The 19,319-nt window shown below is 34.4% G+C and overlaps 1 protein-coding gene across 3 annotated transcripts in view; it reads left to right on the forward strand.

Moving 5' to 3' along the window:
- The window catches only part of CDH9 (cadherin 9), a 92,005-nt gene extending 88,206 nt beyond the window's left edge, over positions 1-3,799 (forward strand). For all 3 annotated transcript variants that reach the window (XM_052703703.1, XM_052703704.1, XM_052703705.1), the window contains one exon: positions 2,565-3,799. In XM_052703703.1, the coding sequence (XP_052559663.1) occupies positions 2,565-3,052 (488 nt within the window). In that variant the 3' untranslated portion in view covers positions 3,053-3,799. The remainder of the gene's footprint in view (positions 1-2,564) is intronic.
- Positions 3,800-19,319: the final 15,520 nt, after the last annotated feature.

Raw genomic sequence — 19,319 nt, forward strand, 5'->3', positions numbered from 1 at the left:
AAACAATGAGACTATTGGTATTATTTGGGAAAAGAAATTTAAAAATCTAAGTTCAGTTGCAGATACTGTGCACATCAGAGCAATATTTTACGTTATAAACAGATTGTAATTTTAATCCAGGACTCTGAAAATCATCTTCCTGAAGATGAGTGATATGCTTCTCCATGATTAGAAAAATATCAATTATACCAACTATTTAATCATGAATGATTTGTAATTTTTATACTCAGGAAATATTTAGCTCAAAAGCATAGAAGAGAAATGTTCAATTGCTTGCAAGTGGTAGTGAGTACAGCTGATTAAATAAAGTTTGAGCACAAAAGTTAGATGGGTAGCTGGACAGCAGCAGCATTTGAAAAAATAGGGAATATCTGAAGGAATTAGAATAAATGGTAGCTCATAACATGTTGTTAAGAGCACAGAAATTGTAGTCTATTGGTTTTACTGGCCAAAAATGCCTTCTTAAGAGGTCCATTGTCTCCACTTTCCAGTCAATCTCTATGTCAGATCTCATCTGCTTCCCACCCATCTCAGCCAGTGCAGATTGCCAAGGGGGGAGTGAGAAGTTAACAGGTGTAAGGTTATATAATTTTGTCAATATTTGGATTGCCAGCAAGATCAAGTGGATTTGGGCTACCTCCAGTAAATGTTCGGATGACCACAGAGGCTGTTAGGAGACAGAACTACATATTTGGGAACTGTATCTGGGAAGGGAGACTGCTTGAGCTCTGATAATACAGTTATTCCTAATGTTCAGGTTTGAGCATCGCTGCATTACTGTTTTCAGCCTGATCCAAATTTACTTCCTCAGGACATTGTCCAAGCGCAGCCTGAGCAGCAGAACTTGCAGGGCACACCTCCCAGCAATCAATCTTGATGCAAGCTCTAATCAGATCTGGCTCTCCAGATTGCACAGTTCTTAACACCATGTCGATGGTGTCTGTATCTTCAAAGCCCTCTCTCATGTGATAACACAGAACATGAAATATATACCACAAAACACATACTCTCTCACTATGAATACACCACTCTAGTAGGCTGCAGTGTGTTAGTACAGAAACATTGAACTAAAAATAAAAATCAAGATCATCATTGCTCCTTAGAACCATAGCAACACCACATGAGACAGAACAGCCTCAGGGACCTGCACTGTGCAAAACAAGCGTGACTAGATTGAATCTTGTGGACCCAGGGTCAGAGACCCTGCTTTGCTTAACACTACAGGCATAGCTGAAGCCGAAGTAGAATAAGGCTGGAATTCAGCTAAACAAAATTCTTAGCTTACAGCTGATGTAGTTCTTGTAACTTTATTTAAATACTATTCACCAAGAAGTATGTTCAGACAGTAGAGTGGCGTGACTGTGCCTGTCACACGAGAAGCTTTAAGTACCCAGCTGTACTTTTTCATAATAATTTTTTAGTGTTCTGCCCTTACAGCTGCCCTCTTTTATATGAAGTTACTAAATTTATGAATAGACTACTCCTTGTCTAGTACTAGAAAAAAATTTGAAAAATATTCTTCCTGTACACTCGCAAAATCAGAAACAGAAGACCCTTTACATTTGCAGCACTGTACTATGACATGCAGAGGATCTTTGTTCCCCCCTCAGGCCTCAGTATGTCCATTCTTTTTATTCACCATCACTCAAGTCATTTAGAGTAAAAAACTTTGCTCCCAAGGTTTAATATACTGCTCTAATGCCGTTAAGTGTGGCTTGGCATCCGCTGTTACACCTCACTGACAGATGATTTTGTTGGCCTTTCCTATTTACTTCAGATACTGGAGCAAGGGTCAGATTTTTAAATGCATTTAAGTATTGAATTCCTACTGAAATCAATAGCATTTAACCAGTAGAATGTATTTACAAAGCTTGACTTTAGTTTCTCATCTACCTCTGTAGAGGCTTAGCTTAGTGCCAATTCTTACCTCTCCAAAACAAAGTCTTATTCAACCAGTATTTCTTAAACTACCAGAATCATGCTTTGGATGAAACAGTAGCAGAGATCAGATTTCAATTCCTGCAGTCACTGAAGAAAAAAAAACAAAACAGTTTTGTCAATAATATTGATAGCTGAAGATTCTCAGGTTCTTAATTTCAGGAGAACTTGCAGATCCTGCTTTCAGTAGTGAATCATGCGCTTAGGAATACCTAAATCACTAGCTTTCAAGAGAGTGAATTGTTTTTGTTTGGGAGATTCAACTACTTTTTTTTCTTATAACATTGCCCTTAGTACTCACAAAAGTAAAGCTGAAGTCAAATGCTTGTAGGATGATCTATTTTAATACATTCTCCAGTTTTAAACATTAGCTTAATAGTAACTTGTATATCTACATGGAATGCATAATATTTTAACCATTGCTCCCATAGGTTTAAAAGAACATATACATTTGGCTGCTGCACAAGTGCTAATATTTTTACTTATTAACCTCAACTTCAGCTTTTGTACCTATTTCCCTACTAAAAATCCTTTGACATTTCAAGTACAACAGGTAATGAAAATATTTTCTCATATATTTCATTTCTAACTCTATATTTCTTCCTTCGTCTTTTGTTTCTTTTCAGTGTTAGTTGTCTTGTTTGCAGCCCTCAAGAGACAGAGGAAGAAAGAACCCTTGATCATCTCGAAGGATGATGTGCGAGACAACGTTGTGACATACAATGATGAAGGGGGTGGGGAAGAAGACACCCAGGCTTTTGACATTGGCGCATTGAGAAATCCAGAAGCTAGGGAGGAAAATAAGATGAGAAGAGATGTCTTACCAGAAACTATATTTCAGATAAGACGGACTGCACCGCTTTGGGAAAACATTGATGTTCAAGATTTTATTCATCGAAGGCTAAAGGAAAATGATTCAGACCCAGCTGCCCCTCCTTATGATTCATTAGCAACGTATGCTTATGAAGGAAATGATTCCATAGCAAATTCACTCAGCAGCCTGGAATCACTCGCCACAGATGGCAACCAAGACTATGATTACCTCAGTGACTGGGGACCTCGGTTTAAAAAATTAGCAGATATGTATGGTGGAGAGGAAAGTGATAGAGACTGAGGAAGTAATCTGTGACCTGGTCAATGTTAGTGGAATTCATGTCTATATTACTAGATAAAGTGGCCTACTCTCTCTTACTTGGGATTATTATTTTTTTTTACTAAAAATAGTTGCTGTCTTAGTAAGGGTTTGCTTAATCAGTAAGTCAGTGTAAATTGTTATGAATGATTTAGATAAAAAAATCTATAATTCACCCTTTCTGCCCAGAAAATTCTGAAAAAAGGTTTTCATTTACAATGAAAACACAATAAAAGGCTTTTTGTGCCTTTAATAATGAGGTGGATTTTTTTTTTGTTTTAATTACTTTGCTTTACCTTTCCTATTAGCTGGGACATTGTGAACCCACGCTGTAATGTAATCTCTAAAGTATATTTAAATTATATTAATATTACTGCCATATTTATTGAGTTAAAGAATGTCTGTGTGTTGATTCATCATGATATTTTTATATATGTATATTTATATTTTTGTATTTTTATTAAATAAATTAGTATTTATAAAAACACTACTTATGCACATAATTTGTTAATCACAAAAAAACTGTTCAGTCTTTCTGAACAATACAAAAACGCGTATCGTGCAAAACTTTATTTTCAGGTGCATCTTGCAATGGATCAGTAGTTGAAATGTGCTGTGCAAGAACAATATGGAGAGTACTTTGTATTGGGAATAGCATAGAAAAAAGATAAATGATTTTGAAATTTTAATTATAAATAAATGCCATCTGCCTTGCAATGTGTATTACTATATGGCATAAGATTACTGTTCTTTTTTTTTTTTTTTTTTGTGAAACTCCTCTACACCCACACTTATCTTCATTTGTGACCAGGTAACAAGAGACTGGATTTAATAGATACATGCCTGGGGATTTAAGGAACCTTGAAGATTTATTTTGGTAGACATAAGAAAGGGGAATGAGATTGTATTCTAATATTATTTTGTGGTTTTAGGACAATTAGACTTCTCTTACTAATAGTGCCTTTCTAAATTAAAGCAAGACATGCAGTAGAAATAAAATTCAACTTTGTTCATGTTGAATGTTTTATTAAATATTTTAGCGTTCTCTTCTTTCAAAGAACTATCTACATTTGCATATATTTTAAAGTGTTAATACAGTTATCTAGTTGACATTTACATTTCTAATACGTTTGCTGCCTCACCTTTAATGCAATGCACATTTTTCTTTCCAATACAGGATATGAAGAATTTACCTGGATCAGTTGTGATATGACTGAGAGTTAAAAAGTTTTTCTTTAAAAAATGAAGCATTAAAAGAACCAAATAAATTAACAATACAGGATGTATACCATATGTATTAATACAATTTTTAGGGAAAATTAAGTGCATTTGGATGTCCAAAAAACATGTTTTTAAGATTTTCTCTAGATTATTAAATTTCATAATCTCGATTTATATAAATTACGTATTTTTCAGATTTTTTTTTTTCAGAAAAAAAAATTAAGCGGCACCTTCAAATTAATTCTGTCAGAAAGCCCCTCAGAACATTTTAAGAATATAATTCTTGTTCATTATCATAATTTTTAATAATGGAAAATAGTTGTATTTTTTCAGAAACAAGTACCTTCTATATTTAAAAGGATATTTGTCATTTCTCAGAAGCTCAAATTTTGATAAAAGGATCCCACATAAAATTAACTGAAATCTGAAACAGTGAATCTGAAAACATTTTCACTGTTTGTGTTTGTACATATTTTGTTGACTCTGCATTAGCTAATTTTACCTCATATACAAAAGATGATATAAAGTGCCTACAGAGGCACTCTTCTCTTACTAAAAATCTGATAGAGAGCTTACATACAAAGTCACTTCAGTCAGGCATAGGAACACAGTACTGCCTAATATTTTCCTTTCTACTAAGTTTCTCAAAAAATTTCTCTTTACTGTTATTCACTTTATCCCTGTAAAGCTTTCCCCTGCTAGTTCCAATAATGCATCTCTGAGCTTTGTTCTTGGAGGGAGGTCAGGGGGCCAAGGAGCTGCAGGCTAGCACCTAAACAGCTCACTTTGAGCTGCATGTCAAGTTTGCAACAGTATATTGAATTAAAAAAAAAAAAAAGTGACAAAAAGTCAAAATAGCCTGCAGATGCTGTAGTAGCAAAACATCTACTTAAAACTTGATGGTATACGAATGCATATTTCTTTTTTGTGACTTTTGGAGGTGAAAACCAGATTTTCAGAATGCATGTCCTAAACAGTGTTGTCAGTAAGCAGAGGAACTGCTGGGTGAAAATATTCAAACCAAACCAAACCAGAACAGGACTGTAGGAAGAACTTCCTTGAAACAAAGAAGTTGTTAACACAAACTTCAGTGACAAACACAGTATACTGGACTAAGAGGCAAGCTTTTAGCAGTTTTGTAAGTTGTCATCAGAAATCTGAATATTAGACAATGATGTACTGTCAGGAGAGATGAAAACGAGAATATGTCTGTCCCCAGGCAGGGCCGCATAGAGATAAGGTAAATATCAGTGGAGTTGAATAAGGCTTTTAGAGTCTAAGAGCTGGAACAGAGTGCATCAAATGTTATCAGTTTGATTTGAGAGAGGCTACTGGAGAAAGCAGAATGAAGGAAACAGAGTGCCACGGCATTAATCTTCATTACATGTATGCATTTAATTTATAATTCATATTTTCCATATGAAAATTATCTAATTTGTGTATTGTTACTATTCATTCCCCCCCCCTTCCCTGCCCGAAAGAAGATAGAGGAAGAAGCATTGCAAAAGTCTGCTCACAGAAGTCTCTTATGCAGGCATATACTTGATGTCAATATATCATGGCACCTCTGCAGTATTTTGGGAAGAGCATAAACTCCAGGAGATCTTAAAAGACAAAAAAGGCACAAGACTCTCCTTCTCTCATTCTTGGATTTCTCATTCCATGAGTCATTGTTACTAAAGCAAAAAGGAGAGTTTTAGACTTTGTTTTCAGCACGGGAATGAGACTTTCCCATGCTTTCCCATTATTTCAGCAGTGAGCCCCGTGCTACTTAAAGTATTATATGTCGAGAGGATGACCTACATAGATCTACAGCTCACAGATTTTCACATAGCTGATGTAGCAAAACAAGGCATTTCTTGAAATTACTAAAAATTTCAAGCATTCTTAAAATGGTTGACTGGTTGGTCAGTATTCTACCTGATATGCTTAATTGTAACTATGTGTGTTTATGCATTCAAATGGGCTGCAAAAGTATTTTTTTCTATTATATATGTCCTTTTTTATTCTTAGTCTTCTATATAAAGTAACACAGTAAATACTCATTATGTTATCAAAGAATCATTTGAATTCTCAGTATAAATTATTGTAATATTTCCATTTTGTTCTGTATCATTTTTAACTGTTTCCATCTACTGAGATTGTTTTTTGCCTTTTTGATTGTATGTAATATAGTAGACCTAAAATGACATACATATGCAATGCAAAGAACATCTTCTGGTGTCATAAGCCAGACTGCTTCCCAGTGTACTTCCATGGAGGAGTTCATGTCTATCACAACCCTTAACATAGTAGAAGAAGCTGACAAGCATAGATTTATTTATTTATTTATTTATTTATTTATTTATTTATTTATTTATTTATTTATTGAATGGTTCTACTTTATACCTGTGAAGCTATTGGTTTCTTTTGGCATTCTAAGGTGATACACTTATAGTTGCAATGAACAAAAGGTCCAAAGAAGATTGATCTTCTTCAGAATAGGTATATAATATGTGTCCCAACCTTGGCAGAATTTCTGATTGATTCTTTGGGATATACAATATTGACTAGGTACCAGGAACAGAAGAGAGGGATGAAAAGAAGGAACTCCTTCTAGCAATATTTCTACAGAAAATTCTGCATCTGCAAAGGAAGCGAGAGACAGAAGTTCTGGTCACTTCGCCACCTTCATCATATATGAAATCTACCGTATCTAGTGAGGCTACAGATTCTTGGGCTTTCCTCAAATCTCATACATGTGTCACCAACAAGTTAAGGGCTATGAGACTTTAAAAGAGTATCAAGAAGGAGAAATATCATTTTTATGATGATAATGTAAGCAAGGATCAATTTTTCTTCCACTCAGGAAAAGGAATGAAAGCAGATGGGAGAGAGAGGAGGTAAAATTAAAAAAAAAAAAAAAAAAAAAAAAAAAAAAAAAAAAAAGTCTAAATGAAGGAATAAAGGAATATTCCAAGAAAAAGAAGCAAATCTATCTCAATACAAGCAAATATCTCAAAAGCTGAAAAAAGATGAATGTATGATGGTCCAGCTTTGTAATGCATATATATTTTCTTTGTACTTTTATTTTGAATTTTATAAATTGATAAACTGTTAAGTTGTTTCATCAGTAAAGAAATAACTGCTGGAGATGATTTCCCATGGAAGGTTATAACTTTCAGTAAAATATTGACACAGTTTCTCCTTATTAAATTGGGTTAAATAAACAAACTCCCACCAGATGTAAACATGCCAAAAATTTTTAGTTGCTATGATATCTAATGAGGACACTTCAACAGTTAATGGTCTATTCCACACTGAAACTTGTATTTTAAAGTCATGTTTACACTTCAATTGCGCTAAGTAGAAAGACAGAAAAGAAAACTCATTGGGTCATTGCATACTGGAGAATTGTTACATTCTTAATGCTTTAGAATATAATTTATTTATGAATTTGAGTTCCAGAAAGAAAGATTAAAAAAAATTATACAGTGAAATGGGAAACATTTTTGCGTCTCCTACTGGAAGATGTATGGGGAAGAAATGCATTGTAGAAGCTGCTTTCAGGAAATATAACATGGCTGTTTCTTTGTACTCACATTGCTGTGTACATATAAGGCCTGCTCAGAAAGTAATGTCTTCTATTTTATTATCATATATTATTGTGCTGGCCCATGACATCCAAGGTAGATGTTGCTGGTATGACAGTAGAGGTTGGCCTGTCCCATGAATGTTCTGTTAAGTTTTGTTGACATGCAACAGATGGCAGCAAAGGGGCAGTCTGACAGAGTGGCATCTGACATGAGAGTGTGTGCAAAGTAAAAGTGTGTCACTGTACTCCTCCATGAGGAAAAGATGGTATGCACTGACATTCATTGATGCTTGCTGAACACCTATGGAGACCAAACGTTGGATATGAAAGCAGTGCCGTGGTGAGTGTTTAAGCAGAAACTACATGAAAGACAAGACATGTCTGGATGGCCGTGCAGATTTTTACAAGTGTGTCATAAATGCTCTTCCCCATCGCTGATCAAATTTCATAGCTACTGGTGGTGACTATGTTGAAAAATAATGTTGTAGATGAGCATTTATTCTAACAAATTGTGTTATTGTACTCTTTCTATCTTTGTAGTTTCCATGGAAATAAAGAGGAGATATTACTTTCAGATTGACCCAGGTGTGTGTATGTGTGCGTGTTAGTGTGTGTATATATATGTATGTATGTACATATCTATATATAAACTAATTATCTGTACAGTTAACCAATAGACTTCGTAAATGTCACTTAGTGATATTCACTGAAGAGATTAAAATCATGTCAGAATACAAGACAAATTCTACTGTTTTCACACCAAAATACATAAAATAATCTGATTCAACAGTAGAGGATATATTTTACTCTTCAGTTCATGCATGAATTTCAGTTCATGAATCTTAAATCAAACTAGAAGGGATTTGGCCTGAACTCTACTGAAAGATTTACTTTAAATTTGGGATTTTGAATCTTTGTTAAGATCTTACATAAATAAAAATGCAGAAAAGTGGGTTGTGAATATCATTGCTCTTGCCTTCTGAAAAAATCCTTTTGCTGTTATTTCTGCAGGAGAAGGAAATGTGGAATCAACCCACTGGCTGTCACAGGGCATTCTAACAGAAGAGATTCAGAAGCATTCACTTTTCTGCCTTTATTCCCTTCCCCCCATCACTCCCACCCGAAGCAAAGCAAACTCTGCAACACCTTCACTGGCTGTAGCAAAATTAATTAGAATACTTTTTAACAAATTTCTGATCACCAGTAAAAGCTCAAGAAGTGATAGTCTTGTCACAACTTCAGTGTTTTTTTTTTTTTTCTCTCGCTCATGTGCACTGTTACAGCAAGAAATACATTTTCATAGCAATCCTATGACTTGAAGTATGAGCATATTCCCTATTTTGTTCATTTTACTGTGGAATCTGACACAGTTTCTGTCATAACACATATTAATATACCTTCATCAAGCTTGGACTGAACTCCATAATTTCAAAAAGCATTTGCTTTTAGATTGAGTGTGCCAAGCTTTTCTCCCATCACTTCTCACAGGGGAATGACAAGCTGTACAAAGTAGTCCTGCAAAAACAGATTTTTTTTTTTTGTGAGTAAAATAATAATAACACTGCTCACTACTTATAGTTTTGTCCTTCAGTTTGTCTTTCAAATTACTGGCAGGCATTTGGACCACATCAGAAGCAGTTTCATTATCTGTTAGCATAGTGAAAGAATATATTTGGAGCAGCACAGGATCCAAAAAATATCTTATTTTTAAAATATAGATCAGGAGCGTTGGAGCTTTCCTTTCCCCAGAGCAGCAGGACAAAAGTACATATCTGGCATTTACTACTGGAAGAAGAGGTGAAAGCTGAAGTTTCACAAGTAGAAATGAGGAGAGGGAAATTAGGATTGGGATTTTTGGCACTTGAGAATTGCTGTTGTGGCTGTCAGGAATCAGACTGCTTGTTGCTAGGAGCAACGATAATAATACTTCTTACATAATGCTTTTCATCCCTAGTTTTTAAAGCTTTTTATAAAGAAGGTCAATATCATTATCACCATTTTACAGGTAGGAAAAGCACTTATTTGTGCAACAGTTTCCCTAAGGACACCCAGTAGGACAGTAGTGGGAGCAGAAGCGTGCTCTTCACACGCCACGCTACCTCAAGGAGGACAGCTTACTATTCAGGAGGTTATAATTTTTGTATCCTCACTGCTTAAACTGATGAGAAATATTGCTTTTAAAGGAGTTTTTACAGCCACACAGTCTTCAGACATCTTAAATGAAAGTGGCCTTCCATGGGACCCCACAAGTCAAATATTTCCCAAGATAAGGTTGCTCTCTTTTTGAGTTTTTGAGGGAGATCTCAGATAGCTGCAAGAGAAAGTGATGTGCTTTCAAGGGCTTGCTTCTTGAAAGAAAGAGAAAGAAAGAAAGGAGAGATGAAGAAATGCAGAATAAGCTGTTCTCTAAAAACTACAGTGACCTGGTCAGATTTGGCAAAGAAGCAGCAGCTTTAACCCACAAGTTAATCTTTAATCTAAAACAGATGACAGTAGGACAGAAGGGGAAGAATACCAGGTTGTAGTACTGAATACCAGCTGGCCTTCACTTCTTTAGAGTTAATTATTATTTATTATAAAGGATTCCTTCCATGATTTTCCATTTGATTTCTTGATGAGACATTATCTTTTGATTGCTGATAAAAATTGCTTTTCCCACAGTAGTGTCAGGTTTGTAATTTAATGACAGATTTTTAGGAACAAGCTTGACCAGCACTCAACAGTGATGCAGAGAGAAAACAAGGCATGAAGAGGCTCTACAACCACATCCCTTGTGGAAGTGAAGGGCTCTTTTTCAGCTAATGCTCAAATTAGGATACAGAATGGACACCAGGCAGCATGGCACCATCTAAAGGATGTGTACTGAGAGCCAAAGGGAGTAAACAGCTTCCCCACCTGCTAACACATATGCTGCCATCTGCAACTTACTGACCACGGGAGAAGCTTGATCTTTTCCAAAGAAAAGGCAGTATGATTTCAGCTGTGCCAAGGCTGAGATCCTTCAGCCATCCTGTCTGATGATGCCAGAATATTTATTGTCACTGATACATGGCCAGCCCTGTACTGTTTTACAGCCAATTTTTGTGCAGCACTACCAGTATGGGCCAAATTTCACCCTCTGCAGGTCATTGACTTGCTATTATTCTTCACATCACCAAAATAGTTACAAAGTACCATGACAAATCACACACTATAATTTGTTAGAAGAAACAAAAATCTTGTGTTTGTGGTCTTTATCTTGATTTTATGAAAATTCCTTAAAAAACAAAGAAAGAAAGAAAAATACATTTACATTGTTAATACTAACAGATGCAGAAACAAATATCGTAATCTGACAAAGTTTACTCGTCAAATGATATAATCTCTTTCAGTGCTTCAAACTAGATAGTTGCATGCACTTAAAAAGCTGGGAAAAAAAGCGGTTTAAATAAATTTTAAAGGTTTAGATAGAAATGCAGCAGAATTCTATTTATAATATTCAGAAAGATTATTTGAATAAATTTTAAAATAACGTTCACCTAACTTTGATTCTACAATGTGTTTCATAAAGTAGTAAAACAAAAAATAACATTCACAATGTATACATGCTGACATTCCTTATATCTGCATTTGGGACTACCTACCATTTAGAACTTTTCCCTATTCAATTCATCTTTTACAGACATATACATAAATCACTTCATGAAAGAATAATCTTCCAATACCACTTTTCAGCCAATGGGGCAAGATATTGCTTGAGTTTTGTAGAGTAGAATCATCACCATACCCAAAGGAGGAAAAGAAGAATAGAATTTTGAACTAGTTTGAATCAAAAATCAGTAGTAGATGCTTTATGTGTGTAATAAATACATACTCAGAAAATATTTTCCTGTGTAATTAAATATCAGTTTATCCTGAGGATCTAAAAAAAATATACAGTTCTTTAAAGCATACTGCACAACATTAATGAACCTGCCATGTTGTGGAGGCAGCCTGCCATGTTCTGACTACCTTGCCAAAGATGGAAACATTGGAGGCAAGGGAAGAAAATGTTGAAAAAGGTGCCTGCAAGGATGATGCAACCCTGGATGGCAAAAAAATCAAAAGCAAGTATATAACCTTCGTTCTTCCAAAGTCAGTTACATTTTTTATACAGTAAATGTCGTATTGATCAAGCCTTCCTTTCCAGCAAAGATCAGGTATGGAGTACTAGCGTATGCAAAAGTCTCAGGTTGCTGTATCATCATGGAATTATGATTAAATGATTTTATGGATCCCTACAGTTCTATTTAGTAACAGTATTGTTCTAAACAACTCAGACAGTGAGGACTTTGCAGACATGGGTGAATACACATGTGGAAATGACAGTTCAATGATAGAGCTTCAGCGGTTTCCAGCTTTGAGAGGAGCATGGTAAAGTGATTATCACATTATACTTAGCTGCTCCAGATTTTATTCTCAATCTCTTCAGAGCAAATTATTTGGGGCTTGGACAGAATATTTAGCCATCTGTCCCATAGCATCATACCCATCCTTACAACATATATTGCAAGTGCATGGTATTATGCCAACTCTGTACAAAGTTCCTTTGATAAGGAATGTTCACTATTTATATCATTACATACTGTGTAAATATGTGTGTACTCTGCAGATCAACAGTTGTGAATGACAGTGTCATCTCTTACTAAGTTTAAGAAAAAATTGTTTTTGCCATTCTTTTTCTCCACAATTAGAGCAGACTAAGAAAACTGACTTTTTTTCCTCTTCCTCATGACATTAAAAAAATCCTTCAATAATTCAACTCTTTAAGGTTGATTTTCATATTGGGAAACTAGTATTGATTCAATATCCATTCTGCCCTGTGCCATTAATATGTACTTTCCACACAGCTTTTAATCTCTTTAGACTTCATTTGCACTTTGAATAACTTCTATTTAATTATGATATGATCTAAGCTGATTTTCTAAAGAATCTAGGAGATCAAGTTGAACAGTAAAAGTATATTAAAGTATTTTTTGAAGTTTTTTGAATATCTGTTTATGAATGCTTGTGAATAGTTACTTTGAAAAAAAAAAAAAAAAGGAGTTAAATGGCACTCGCAACTTACTGAAGTTCAGAAGCCTACCATTTCAACCATAAAAGATTAATGTAATATTACAATTTTCTGAAAAGCTACATATGCTCATTATAGGCTATAAAGCATCCTTGTGGAAGCTAGTTGCTTAAGAATGAAACATTAATAGAAAATACATTTATTTATGTATTTATGTATTTATGTATTTATTTATTTATTTTACTTTCGTACAATGAATGGACTCTTCTACAAAGAGCAAGAAAAACGGATAATGTTTACACACAGGTTCTTCACTGATTAACATAAACCACAGATTAGATTAGAATGTGGGAAAAAAATAGCATGAAAAAAGATATACAGACTTCAGAATGATAAAATGAAATAGGTTACATGTTTAAACAGACAAATGAGAATGGAACTTTTGGAGTAAAAATTAGAACAAAAAATTCTGAGCATATTTTAAATAACAGAACGTGGCCAGACTGAGAAAGGGCCAGAGAGAGATGTAGTCAGTGAACAAGAAGAATTGGTTAAACAGAAGTCTATGAGCCTCTATGATGCTATTAGTTACAGCAGTGGGAAGATTCAGAGAACTGGAAAAACGTTACATTGGTAGATTTTTAGTTTTACTGTTTATTTTTAATCACTATATCAGCAATGATGGCTTTCAAACCTCTTTCAGCCACAAACATTCTAATTTACTATGTCACTTGTATTCAAAAAATACATAATTTCAAAGCTTGAGTTTATTTTTTCAATCTAATTTAGCATTCTCAATGTAATTTCAGGTACTGTTTCTAAAAGGTGAATTTACATGCATGTTATGGTCACTAACAGACAGCAAAGTCCTAGCACAGTGACTAGCGTAGCAGAAAGGAGGATTTCAAACGTATTAACAGTCAGTGACATCAGGATCATATTTGCTCAGTTTCTTGGTAAAAATATTGTTTTCAGTTCTTAGTAGTGCTCAAAAACAGCATGGAAGCAGGAAGTCAAGCTGTGTTTCTTTCCTGCTCGTGCATCAGCCAGCTTTGCAATGAGAACTTCTGGAGGGAAAAGGGAAACAGAAAGAACGGTTTATGGTATCAAAAACTTGAAGGTTAAATCTTGTTGTGATATTGCTTAGATTATATAAGTAACCAGCCAGTTTGTGAGCTACAGGATATTTTACATAAGAAAACTGAAAACAATACAGAACAACAACAACCAATCAAACAAACAAAAAAGTAAGCTATTAAGCACATATGAATAAATGTCCTTAAAAACGAGAAGTTTTCCATGGTAGAGATACACCATATAGATTTGAGAAGATCTAAATACTAGCTATGGCAAAAACACATTTGTCTTCAAAAGAGAAGGACTGCAATTTAAAATTAAAAATAAGGATACTATGAGAAAATTCAATATCCAAACATTGATATCTGTTAGACAGGAGAATTATCTCCCCAGGACAAATGTGAAAGCTTGTTTACTTGATACAATTTAAATTAACTAAGGGAAGAACAAACACTAATATAGCAGAAAAACATTCTGCTAAAGCATAAAGGATGGAAAGAGAATGAAGGGGTAACTACTAAGACAATATTCCTCTTTTACAATGTTAACATCTGCAATATTAATTAGTTGTACATACATTCCTTTTCTTATGACAGAGTATTAAGATGCAGAACCTATTCCTCCAGAGTTTCTCCACTGCCAAACCTTTGCATAGCTGCAGAATACCCCGATCAAATTATCTTTATATGGCAAAGTTCTATTTTTTGGAAGAAGGGTCTAATTTCCTAGCACAACTATATAAGTGTAAATCTTTTAGGGCATGGTAATGCTAAATTCACAATTCTGCTGTGATCTTTCTGTGTGTGTTTTCAAATGAAATGTTTATGCTAATAAAGGCAAATTCTTGAATCAGCCCAGTATGTGCCATTTATATGTTCTCCTGCATTTCTGAAGAATATATTAAAAAAATAAATAAATAAATAAAAAATTCTCCACTGGCCTTAATTTCAGTGTTATACAGAAGAAATTAGAAGAAAAATATTAAATATTTTGAATATACTTGAAAATTATTAAACATTACATGCAGTGTATCAGCTGTTAACATCACACATTCCTGTACTGTTCCTTAGGATGTAATAAAAGAAAAACAAATCATCAATGTGTCAGATATGTAAATTTAAATCTCAGTAGGATATGAACATTTTGTATGCCATGTTCATATATAAATATTAGCATTCCCATGTGGCCCTTTTCTTTACTTTTTCTTGTTTTTGAATAATAAGCCTCTGAAATTTATTTTATATATTTCCATTCTTAAGTGGGATATACAGAAGAATTTTAAAAATAATTAAAAAACAAATGAACAAGAACAACATCAACATAAAGGGAAACATGAATACTTCATTCATTCCTAGGAAAGTGTCAGCAGGCAGTATGGTTCTCTGTCTTCTGTTGCTTCTGTTCCACCTCCTCCCAACACCGTAGGCAGAGCTGCCATCTCTCACAATATGTAACACAGGTGAACTTCTGCATACAGAGAGCGTCAGGGTTCTTTAAGTGCCCTGAATCACATTATGTTTGCTAAAACGTAAAGCTGAACTTGAAAGCATGCTCATGAATATGTTAGTTCTTCACTGTGGATGGATTATTCAACTTTGAAAACTAGGGGAAAAAAGTGCAGTATACAGCCCCCAGAGGCTCTGAAGATGATATCACACACAATTTGTTGCAGTTATCCTACATGGAAACCTGAATATTTCAAGAAAAAAAAAAAAAAATTATTTAAAGTCAGTTAGCATTTTGTGTAATTTATAGTTCCGGCTAATAAATTTATTAGTTAAACTAAAGAAATTTTATTCTGCTTACATAGAAGTTCAGCAAAACTGACATGATAGAAAGTAAAATTAAACTAAACTACATAAATAAAGCCTGACCAAATGCTTCTTTAAAAAAAAATCCTTATGTGTAAAAAAGACGCTAATGAAAATTTAATACTGAGCTTTGTTAACATGTCTTGGTAAACAGCTGTTCCAAAAAGCAGCAAAGTTTTTACAATAATATTATGTATTTCTAAATTTAAGCCTTACCAGTATAGGATTTTTAATATTATTTAGATGGTTGAGAGGAAAAGGCTAGAGCAGTTATTTTACAGAAAATACCACTGAACAACTGCACACTTTCTATGGATACTGTTAACTTGAAAGAAAAACAAGACTTGAATTGTGCAATACATGCTTGCAAACTTTCCATTTTCAAATATATCAAAGAAACTGCCACTTAGTAAAGCACAAGAGGCTTCAGACCCCAGCTCTGAACTGGACTGATGTATTTATGCAATTTCAGTGAGCTGCTGTTTTAAATGTACTTCAAGTCAAGCCTGTCTCTTTTTCTTCCCTTTTCCATTATTTCTTGTAATGTTTTTCAGCATGCTCTTACTACCAGTCTTTCATATTAGAATCCATGATATTGTACCCCAGTACTGCTTCACATCTGAGACAGCATTCAGATAAGAAGGCAACCTCAAAAACACTCTGCAGAAGCTACTGTGCCTGCTGTGCTCTGCAGAGACACTTGGCAGGACAAGATCTTTCCTGCTGCCAGCTCCCCAGCTTGATGGAGGAGGATGTAGTTGCACCTGGTAAGGCTGTTCTGTCTGCCTGGAGCTGCTTGTGTGAACATGAGGATACAAGCCAAAGAAACCACTACATAGCACCATGCAACGTAGGCAATGAGAATATATTTGGTCAATTTAGGTTTTGGTTATATTTTTCAGATTGTTAGTTCAATCCTGTTGCCTAGCTCTGGAATTCTCAGGTCAGTTCAAGACAAGATTTTAAAGCTAGTAGTTTGTGGAAATTTGGTAAGAATGTGATATTCAGACTGTCTATATTCATGGAGTACAAGACATTCAAACTTTCTGTCATGCAGGCAGCACAATTTTATGAGAAGGTTATCACAACTAAATATTCATGGATTGCTTAGATGCTGAGAACTTAACTTTTCACAGTATCCTACATGTAATAAATCATTTTGTAGGCTGTGCTTGTAAAAATACGTTGCAGTTTATCCTGCATTCATTTGAATTACAGGTTTCAGCATCTTTCATTGAAAAGATTTTTCTTTAGTCCGATAATGATATGTCAGAAAACATGGCTTGTTTATGGCAGCTTAGAGATCTGAAATGAATATTTTTTTCTCTCATTTCAAAGATCAAGTGTGTCCATGCTTTGAATGAGAGATCATGCTTCAAAATTTTCATTATTAATCGTACCTTCTATTTCATTTATCTGTATTAAAATATGCTCAACCTTGTCATTAAAATTCCATCTAATTAATCAGTTATGCTCACAGAATAGCTAATAAATTAGAAGCAATGTCACTGGTTATTGAAATGCAAATATACATATGTCAAACATAGGCATGCTCTGAATCTTCTCTAAATAATAGTTAAGATTTTATTAAAATTCAACCACAATTAATTATACTGCATACTTTGTTGCCTCTTATGTAACGTGAGAAGAGGTGAAGAAAGAATGTACTAAGTTTATATTTCTCAAGTAAAGACTGATTCCAGCTTCTATTTTTCTGTGAAGTCATTCAGTGCTCATCTCTAAAAAAGAGCAACATTCTTCTGCTTATGCATCAGAAGACAAAATCTTCCAAATACTTATTCAATATAAATTTACACTGGCTTTACTATTATAGTAAATTGAATTTTATTCTCTACTGAAAAGGACAGTGTCTCCCTGTACATCAGGAAAAGATCATAGATGCAAGAATGCACTAATAATTTTTTTAGTCTTCATCAGTTCAGCAATAATTCCTCCAGCCTCCGTGGTGATTTTGTACCACTGTCAAGAGTTTTTCATTCAGCCACTGAAAATACTATCTCAGAACTATCATAAATGTTACTGCAGATAGAGCTTAATCTAAAGAGCATGCTACCAATAATGATATACTTTTGTAGCAATTCTGCTTATCTAGATAAAAAAAATAATAATAATTAGAAAACATATTTTGGTTTGCAATCACCATTTAAAGACAGCTATGCTAAAACCATTATTTTCCTTTCAATTTGTAAAAACAAAGCAAAACAACCTAAATAACTGTCTTATTGTAGTTACTTTACATTATCTGTAGATTCACTATTATACCAAACTTCATGAAGTCATGCTTCAATAATAATTTAAATGCCAGCAATTAAATCCTTAACTTGCTACTCCTCTCCTTAAAACATGTAACAGAAACTATTAACAACATATTATACTCAAATGATATTGGGAATCTACTTAGTGTAGACAAAGAAACAGGGAGACTACACATAAATGTCGAAAATGGAAGATCACGATTCTAACATAGTTATTTTACAGGTAGAAGCTTTATCAACATGAAGTAGTCAAAATTTGAAAGACTGAAATTGAGAGTTATATTTGTAGAAAACTAACTGCATGATAACTAGGATTGCTATGGAAATAGTTCATAAGATGGGATTATCTACAATGTCAAGTACTGAAATGTGGTTGAGGGCCTTTCATTAGCAGAGTGTAAGAGGACACAAACTACTTCAGGGAAAGCAGTTTCTATGGAAGCCACTGCAGAAGCCACACTGAGTCGGGACAAGCAAATTGCTACAGGGTAAGAAAACACTTCTAAGAGATGTGATGAGCAGTGATAGGTTTCATGCCCCTGTGGAAGAAAAAAAACAACAAAACACACGCACACAAAAAAACCCCAAACACTAGAGCTTAGCATTAGAGAGATTCGTGGCACTAGAACACACAAAGCTGAAAGCTAGAGCACCTTGAAGCAAGGGTAAGAGATCTGACTTCCATGTTACATTGTTTTCTCCTTGACCTCCCCTGTCTTGTCCAGAATCAAGAGTGTACACGTTCTGGGAAAGGCATCGGTGGGGGAGCAAAGACATTGTTAAGCTAAAAATAAATAAATAGGAAGAAAGAGAAAAAGAGATAAGGAAAAGCAAGGTGGGGAAGTAAAAAGATGCAAGCTCTTTATATGTTTGGAAGAAGTATCTATGAAGGAAAGGTAGGGGAAGAAATCAGTTGCAGGAAGACAGGATGTTTCATTCCTTTTTCATTTTCAAAGACTTGTAAACTAGATTTTGTAGTTCATAGGATATACCTGTGGGAGATTCTGGTAAAACATCCCACACTGCTCTCCAAAGGTAGTCTTTTCATGGCAGAATCAAAAACTAAAGGTCAGAAAAGCCATATATATTAAATAAGTATTACTCATTTTTGAAGCATAACACAGAACAAAAAGAAAGCAAAATAAATACATTATTAGTGAAGCTGCACAATTTTCATGTACAGTTTAATATTTACTTTATAAAAGGTAGGAAAACTTAGAATTGACACGTCAAAAATGCTTTCAGTTTCATAATCAAG

The sequence above is a fragment of the Tympanuchus pallidicinctus genome, unplaced genomic scaffold, assembly GCF_026119805.1.
Source record: "Tympanuchus pallidicinctus isolate F22 unplaced genomic scaffold, pur_lepc_1.0 scaffold5, whole genome shotgun sequence".
Taxonomy (NCBI): domain Eukaryota; kingdom Metazoa; phylum Chordata; class Aves; order Galliformes; family Phasianidae; genus Tympanuchus; species Tympanuchus pallidicinctus.